Source organism: Hemicordylus capensis, chromosome 2 (genome assembly GCF_027244095.1).
Source record: "Hemicordylus capensis ecotype Gifberg chromosome 2, rHemCap1.1.pri, whole genome shotgun sequence".
Lineage (NCBI taxonomy): Eukaryota > Metazoa > Chordata > Lepidosauria > Squamata > Cordylidae > Hemicordylus > Hemicordylus capensis.
In genome coordinates this window covers 276,703,787-276,713,066 of record NC_069658.1, presented here as the reverse complement: position 1 = coordinate 276,713,066, position 9,280 = coordinate 276,703,787, and the positions used below count along the sequence as shown (strand labels likewise).

General features: G+C 41.2%; 1 protein-coding gene across 3 annotated transcripts in view; it reads right to left on the bottom strand.

The window, feature by feature from the left end:
- Positions 1–907: 907 nt before the first annotated feature.
- KBTBD8 (kelch repeat and BTB domain containing 8) overlaps positions 908–9,280 on the bottom strand; it is a 47,562-nt gene continuing 39,189 nt past the window's right edge. For all 3 annotated transcript variants that reach the window (XM_053296273.1, XM_053296271.1, XM_053296270.1), the window contains one exon: positions 908–5,117. In XM_053296273.1, coding sequence (XP_053152248.1) covers positions 4,654–5,117 — 464 coding nt within the window. In that variant the 3' untranslated portion in view covers positions 908–4,653. The remainder of the gene's footprint in view (positions 5,118–9,280) is intronic.

Here is a 9,280-nt window from a genome sequence, read left to right as displayed (position 1 = left end):
GCCCTGATTCGCCACAGAAGCAGTCACGGGCGTTAACGTGGCACCCGTCACTGTGTTGGCAGCCTTCCCCAGCTGGTCTGCTCCCTGGTGGGCCAGTAGTCTTGGGGACAGAATCCGCCTGGGCTGTCGCTGCTGGCAGACAGCCTGCAGAAGCAGTCATTCGCTCAGCTGCGCGATCGGCGGCTTTGAAGCTTTCCGGCAGCCTTCAGCTGCTCCGTCGCCGCAGCGTGCCGCTCTTTCTTCTTCTTCGACTTTTTTCGTGATGCAGCATCAGCCCCCTTAGAAAAGGTGGCGCGTTGGACTGAATCCTGCTACCCTGCTCCCAAACTCGCCCCCATTGTAAGGGTGGCGCTTGTAGGCATTTCCCCCTCCGACAAGGAAGCCATAATGGCGTCGGCGGCATGAGCGCGCTCCATTGGCTGCGGTAGTAAGGCAAGAGAGGGGAGGAAGAGCGGGAGATTCCAAGTTCTTAGGAGATTTGCTAGGAAAGAGGCTTAGTAGCTGAATGAGCAGGGAGGATGAGATCGTTTTAAGCAAAGACCAGCAGGACCGGTATAGTGAGCAAGGAGAACAAAGAAAAAACAAAGGAAGTAAAGAAACGAAGTTTAGAGGAGCTCTCTCTCTGCTGCCAATCCTGAAGGCGACAGGAAAGGAACTGGGGACTAGCGATCATCCTAGCCTACAGGAAATCTTTGCTGTGATAACTTCCTGTCGATTCTTTTAGCATGAAGGAAATCCCCTAACTAGAGGATGGCCTCCGATTACGGTGGAAAAAAGTGAAACCACAAGTATGAATCAGCCCTGAGAGTAACTATCTAGAACATTTACAATTGTCAATACTAAGCCACAGCTTTTTGGAAATATATGTTGCAAGTTTAAAGAACAAAAAGCAAACTACTGAAACCAATCATATTGAACAGGTTTATTATAAGAAAATTAACATGACATTAAGTAAAAATGCAAAATTGTGCAATTATGGCAAAACCACACATTTGCCCTCAGAGGACTACAGTACTTCTTACTAACATACCTGAGCGCTGAACATCTGATGCCATTTCTAGTCCAATTTTGGAACACAGGGAGCTCTGATATTATGCAAACCACATGCACTGCACACACACACCAAAGCCAGTTGTAGTGGATTTGGGGAGCAGCCAACTAGGTACTGCCACTGCACAGCCCTGGTTTATGCTTGTGGGACTTGTACAATGCTGTGGACAATGTGCAACAGCAGCGCTTGGTGGACTATGTCTCTAAATCAACAAGATCTACACTGGGATCTTTTTCCAGCATGTTTCCAAAAACAATGTGCTTTTAAAAAAAAAGATTCATGACTCAAGATAGGCTAAGAAGAGCAGGGAGAGGATGGGCAAAGAAATCAAACGTAGCCCTGCATATGTTACCGCACAATTATGACAACTTTGGTGCAGGTTTGTGTCACCTGTTCCAATTCTGTGCAAGGTTGCTTTTGAAAAAAATCCAATTCTAACACAATATAAACACTGGCAAATTCTCACTGGATAATTTAAAAGCATGTAAACAACTAAAGATTCTCTGTTAATATTACTGCTTAAATAGTTAATTATTCATGCATAAGACTCGGTGTATCCCATCCCCGTGGCAAAAATGTCAAGAGTTAGTTTTCAAGCACGCTACAGTTAAACCCTCCCACCCCCCAATGTAAATGGTTAGAGAAAAAGTATTTGTATTTAGTGCAGATTTTTGTTTTTGTTTTTTTTTTAAAAAAAGAACAAACCTGCTGCAGAATTAACCACAGCATATTGTACTTCTATACATCACATGACAGGGTCATTTGCTAACTTAAGCTATGTCTTAAATTTCAAGTCAGATTGACATTTCTACTAAATAAATAGAGAAGATTGTCAAAAAGCAGCAATAAGTCTAATAAAAAAATTAACTGAACTTTTTGAAAGATACATAACACTTTTTGCAAAAAAAAATAAAATACTAATGCAACAATGTAAGGGAGGGTGCTTCAAAAAGTTTGCAGCTAAGAGGCTTACAACAGCGCAAATGTAGCCAACTAAGGATAATGAAAGCATTAAATACATGAAAGTAACTAGACAAAAAACCTGTGAACACCAGTATCCCCAAGAAACCATAACTCAGCATCATTTAATATTCAGCCTTGGCAACTATGCTTAGGACGTCAAAGCCTCAGCTTCCTGTGTAGATAAGCTCTATGACTCACATCTAAAATAGCAGTCACCCACCACATTGGACAGCACACCTCATAATATTTCAGCCCTAGAATTAGTCACACAGTATTGGGGATCATTTCAGTCCACCCTGATCTTTTTCCATTCTGTTGTTACTTAATAGTGTGGACAAGGATATAACTTTACAATGCTGAATGGCAGCTGAGCCAGGCACACACATCATCCCAGTACCCATTCACATCACCAATTAGCTGCACAGAGGGTCAGCTGCAGGATCAGAGGCTGTATGAACACTATCTGTTTGATTTTGCATCCCGGCTACTTTCTCAAGTTCAATGCTTTTGAGGGAAGGTGGAATGCAATGTTGTGGCCCTTCATGAACAACAAGTGTGTGTTAATTAAACTGCAGCTCCCTAGCACATATTATTTCCTAGCCTGATATGTGAATGCTCGAGAGAGACAATATGGGGCATTAAATTATTTTGCAAGCAAAACAAATGGTTCAAGCGAGTTTTGTCTCAATGTTCAGAACTATTGTACCTTCAGCATGACGACATCTGAAGAAACCTGAACAAAAAGCTGTTTGCTGAATTGCTGGAAGATGAGGTATGTAATGGAGGCTTTATCATCCTTTTAGTTTCACAGTTGTGTTCTTAATATATTGTGCAAGTTTAAAACACATACAAAGTCAAGTGGAATTCATATTAAAACAAGAAGTCTTACCAGCAATTACAAGCCCATATTTACTTAATTTTGTTCTTAATTTAATATCTTAACTTTGACTGACTGGAGGGTCTACTATTAAATAAAAGTAGCAACCATCCATGAATATAAGGCCAACTTCTGTTTTAAAGCAAATGAGAGTGAACTGAGATGCCACACTTCATTCTTGAGCAAGGAATCCTGGCAAGGAATCACTGGTAGAAGGTAATATTTGTTGTTTTTAGATTCAGATTTTAGGAAAAAGACTACTTTGCTACTTCAAATATAAGTTATTCATAGAGAAGGAATCTCAATACACTGAACTCTAACTTAGTTCCAAAAAATGTTTTCAACTGCAGGCTTCCAAAGTTGTTGTTCTTGGATCAGAAAGAGAGCTCAGTAGTGCAAACCTTCACATTACTCCAGAAACAACTGGAGGGCAGGAGACAGGCAACAGACAGAAGGATCCAAGGGTACTGCTGATAGCTAGAACTGCTTCCATATTAGGCTGATTGGGGGCAAGTATTGCTCCATGATAATTCACTAGTTGCAAATTAAAGATACCAAAATGGCAGCAGCAGCAAAGAACAAGGCGATGGTTTAGTACATCATGTTTTTGCAAGCTGGCCCAATGTTATGTTCCTCAGCAGTCACAATCTCAACCAGCGCATTTTAGCTGTCTAGGAGTGTCCCAAGTGACACTGTTCAGGTTTGAAGATGGATTTTTAAAAGTGCATTTAGCGCTTAATCTTCTAAGAGATGGAACAAAATCTCCCCAAACTAACAGCCATTACAACTACTTGGCCTATCCCTTTTCTACACATGAAATCACTCCCAAGAGAAATTCAAAATGGGTGTTCAAACACAAAGCAGCAAGATACAGGTTTAAGACTAGAGACATTAATACTAACCAACTGTCTTAAATTAGCAGACCCAGTCGACCCATTTCAGACTTACAAGTATTAAAAATGTACTAGCACCATTGGGTTTAAGCCCTTTATGGGATGACCAACTAGTTCAACTGCTTCTGAAGCTCTACTTTTAACTGTCAGGAAATAGTGACACCTTATTATGCTGTTGGAAGATTAAGAACAGAAACTACACACATTAACTCTAAACCCACAGAAGAGAGGTGAAACAGTCCCCTGAAGTAGGCCTTTCATTTCAAATGGTAAATTCACGTTCTGCTGCAGATTTTGATATTTCAGCACAAGCTACCACAATGTATAAACATAAATATTTCAGTACCTTTATACATATAGAAGAGGTATAAGGACCAGATATTCAACTATTTAGTGTCACTGAATCTAAAATAGCAAACTATTGATATTGCCTCAGATTTTACCCGTATTTTAAATAAGTCACTTCAAACTTGCTCTCTTCACCTTTGCTATTCACGTTAGATCTGCTTTCACTTTAGTGCATAGTTACTCCAATCCAACTACTCTTGCTCTGAGTCAAACTGTCACTCTTGAAAAACATGATCAAATGCTTAGCAGAGAAAATGATGATAATTGCACTTTGTAACCCACTCCTTACTCCACAGGAAAACATCCATTAGGAAACTAAACCACTAATTTCCTTCTCCCCACTGCAATCTTTAAAGAGCACCCATCCCCATATTAAAAAAGCCATCGATTTCAACTCACATTAAATACTGACAGAATTGGAGTGGTTGTTTTTAAAAAGAAAATTTTCTGCTAGCATTAAATACCAAGTCACTAAGGCCTTTCACCAATGAAAAGGGGGGGGGATGCGGGGAGGAGAGAGATCAAATAACTTTCTGAAGACACTGAGGATACAGTTTAGCAACAGCACATTCAAAATGACGTCCTAAATCCCAGAGCTTATCTGGAGTCTCATACACCTTCTGCCACTGGTCAGTAACTTCATCATACTGGTACAGAGAATTCTTCCTGCTGGTTCTGAAGACATGTTCCTCAACAGTGACTTGAGTAGCTCGGACAAATAAATGTAGTTTATTCTTTAGGACAACAAGTTTAATGTATGGATTAATGGACTGGTCGCATGGGAAGTCTTTCTTCCGAGTCCATTTGTTCAACTCAATGTCATAGGCCTCTACGGTAAACATGCGCTGATGGTTTCCACAGGTTCCAGCAATGTAGTAAATGGAGTTGTTGTAGACAGCTGCCAAACCCTGGATCCTAGGCACAGTCATAGGGGTTAGGAAACCCCAGTAATCTTTTCGAGGATCATAGCAGAGGAAAAATTCTCCTAAAGATAGAAAAGATGACATACTAAAATATAAAAATTGATAAAATTTTGCTCTAAAAAGATTAGACAAATTCTAAAGTAAGAGGCTTGCTCTTCCATTTTCCCAATGGATGTTTCCCTAAAAATGAAACCATACTGTGAGAGCCTCATCAAGTTTCTTACTACAGCAACCTGCTGGACTTATTCAATACTACTCCACAGTAACTGCTGCTTTAAGTTATATTCCCAAATATATAATCATTTCTGAACAGTAGTTATGATCTTGTTAATACCAGTTGCCTTTACAGGAATAAGCAGCTGAGAATAATCATGCTATGGCAGAGAAATCACGTAAGAATCTGAGCTTCTTTCACAATCAAGTGTTTCTGTAACCAAGAGGACTTAATCATAATAGCATAATGAAAGATGTAAAATCTCCAGAAATTTTCAAGTCATAAAAACCCCTCTCCCTTTGCAAAAAAATGGATTTTTTGGGGGGGGGGGGGATTGAAACACACACAATACTCTTTTTTTTACACCACCTTTTGCAGTTCCATAGTCATACTGTTTCTTTTTGTACATTTCTTATGGGCACAGAGCATCTGTGCCTCTAGTGCGTCCGGGCCCACCGCCGCCTGCGCTGCGGCCGCCGCCGCAGCCGGGCCCGAGGGTGCCGCCGCCGCCGGGCCCTGCAGGCCCACCGCCTCGACTCCGCGGCCGGGCCCGCCTGGCTCCCCGGCCATGGCCGCCGCCGTTCTCCTGGGTGTGCCAGGACCAATCAGGCGCCCCCGCAGCCCAGCCAATCAGCTGGGCTGCCGGGACGCATTTCTCCTGGGCACACCCAGGAGAAATATATATATATAGATAACCTGCTTTGCTCATAAAATTGATCATGTCTGAGGTATTACATTTAGGAGTACAGTACAGTTTATTCAGATAATTAATCCAAATGTAGTAGTTTACTTTTAAATGTTCTTTGTTACAAATGGATTAAAATCTGCTGGATTCCAAGGAATCCAGCATCTCTGTAACACAGTTTCTTCTATTTTCAATATCAACATTTTGCCTGCTTCTCATAAACTGTCAAAAACTGTTTAAGAGAAGGCGGCAAAATGTTGAAGTTGAAAATAGAAGAAACTGGCTTACATACAGTGCAGCGCCCTGTGAACTGAAGTGTGGGGTGAACACAGTCATCATGAAACTTTGACTAATCAGTCTCATTTTCCAAGCCATCACTATGAGCAGTTTCTGCTTCTTCCGATTCTTCATTTTTATCCTCTAAATGACTTATGAAAACTGAATTGCCTGAACTGAGATACGCCTCTATACCTTTTCACATGTTCATTTATTTCTTGATCTAGTGTATTTTCAAACATAGACCAGTTTCTTTCACATGCGACAGGATCTGAAGTAAGCAAGAAGAGGCCACAAAGGGACAAAAGAGCCCCATACAAGCTTGTGAAACAGCTCCATGTGTTAAAAGGGTTGAAAAAGTGACTTGTGGCACACTCATGTTGGATAGAAGAGTCTTTAAACAATGCATGAAGATCAAGAGGCATTGATCTGGGACTCTGAAACTTGTAAATCTCTAAAGAATTAACATCAGAAGAACATCCTTACTGGATCACGACCATCTAGTCCAGCATCCTGTTTCACACAGTGGCCCACCAGATGTCTCTGGAAAGCCCACAGGCAAGAGCTGAGAGCATGCCCTCTCTCCTGCAACTGGTATTCAGAGGCATCTTGCCTCGGAGGCTGGGGGTGGCCTCTAGCCATCAGACTAGTAGCCTTTTTCAACCTGTCCTCCATGAATTTATATAAACTTTTCTTAAAGTTAGCACTTATGGCAGAGTCCTATAGGTTTATTATGCGTTGTGTGAAGAAGTACTTCCTTTTGTCGGTCCTACATTTCTTAGCAATTTTCTTAGTTTCATGGAATTACCCTGGTTCCAGTATTATGTGTCAGGGAGAAATCTCTCTCTCTCTCGCTCGCTCTCTCTCTCCCCCCCCCACCCCACACCATGCATGATTTTATACTCTGTCATGTCTCCCCTCAGTCATCCTTTTTCTAAACTTTCTAAAGTTTGGGGCAGTACAAATTTGATAAAATAGAATAAAATAAAATAAATAAATGGAAAAGAACCAGGTGTGGTAGCCTTGCCTTGTAAGGAAGGTGCTCTAGGCCCCAATCATCTTGGTTGCCCTTTCTGAGCTATGGTGACCAGATCTGCACGCAGTACTCCAAATGTGGCTGCACTATAGTTTTGTATAAGGGCATTATAATATTAGCAGTTTTATTTTCAATCTCCTTCCTAATAATTCCAAGCATGGAATTGGCCTTTTAAAAACCCAAAAAAGAATAAACAGCTGCCACACATTGAGTTGACCCTTTCAACAAGCTGTCCACTACAACTCCAAGATCCCTCTCCTGGTCATTCACCAACAGGTCAGACCCCATCAGTGTATATGAAGTGGGGCTTTTTTGCTCCAATATGCATCACTTTACACTTGCTAACATTGAACTGCATTTGCCATTTTGTCAGCCCCTCACCCAGCAGTTTGGAGAGATCCTTTTGCAACTCTTCACAATCTGTTGTGGATTTCACTAGGTCAATTTTTCTGATATGGCAATATACCACATAGACAGATACCAAGATGTCAAAGACATGGTTTTATGCTTCCAGTATTGTGCAATGGATAATCTAGCCGCAGTTAACATGAAAACTATAAGATCCTTAGACAATAATGCCAAATTAGCTCCCCCAAAAAAACATTTAATAGAGCCAACTCTGGACTCATATCTAAGCTCTGTTGTGTAATTTTACCCATTTCTAAAAATACCTCTGTCCAAAAGCAGAAAATACTGGGACAAGACCACCATAAAGGGGAATATAGGAACATAGGAAACTGCCATATACTGAGTCAGACCATTGGTCTATCTAGCTCAGTATTGTCTTCACAGACTGGCAGCGGCTTCTCCAAGGTTGCAGGCAGGAATCTCTCTCAGCCCTAACTTGGAGAAGCCAGTAGTAGTGTGCATGGTTCGGTCCGGGCACACTGTTACAGACCTCCAGACCTGTTCGGCAGTCCGGAGGTTCGGATGGGCGGGGGCATGTTACTTTAAGCGGGTAGTACTTACCCCCCCGCTGCTCTTCCCCCTCCGGCGCTGGTCTGTTTAAACATCTTCTTGGGGCGGCAGAGCGGCGGGGGGATAAGTACTACCTGCTTAAAGTAACATGCCCCCGCCCATCCGAACCTCCGGACTGCCGAACAGGTCTGGAGGTCTGTAACAGTGTCTGTTGGAACTCTGCCGCCAACGGCTTCCATTTCAGTATTCCATTCCATTGTGAGTCGCTAATAGCTTGTTATAGTCATTTTCCCAGGCCAACTTAAGGCCAATTAATGGATCAGATGTTTGAATTATTAGAATCTCGTATAATCTAGAAATAAATCCCTTAGAAACTTCTGAAGTCTTTAATATTAATTCCTCAAACATAGTCAAATACCTGTTAGCCTGCTTAACTATATCAGGATGTAAAATAAAGGACTGAAAAAGAAGAAAGTTTAACCAAAAGTAATGCTTATTCATAAACTGCCGAATTGGTTCTAAATCAATTGACTTATCCAAATAATACAAATCCTTTAATCTATTTGCAGCACCTCCAAAGACACCAAGGTCCAAGGTGAATCCAGAATCTGGTCCAAGGTGAATCCAGGTCCAAGGTGAATCCAGAATCAATCCAGAAGGTGAATCTAAAGCTGGAAATTTAGGATGACTACAAATGGATAGCAAGGGGGAACCTCCATCTTCACCCAGTATTTAACTTCCGGGTCTACTATTAACCACAAAATCTCCCTAAGATGTGAGGCTTCATAGTAGGCCATTAAATTTGGAACTCCGATGCCACCCTGTTGTAATTTCCTATATAATGCATTGTTATGAAATCTAGATTTCCCCCTGGCAAAAATAAAAAAGGTTTAAAATCTTTTGCCAGCTACCTATAGTAGATTTTGAAAGTTTAATTGGCAGCACCTGAAATAGAAATAATAATCTTGGATGTAAATGTATCTTTGTGGCAGCTATCCAACTCAAAGATAGCCTAACACTTTCCCATTTCCTAATTTTCCTTTTTATTTGACTGATAACTGGAGAATAATGCAATCTTTTGAGCTATGATAAATCC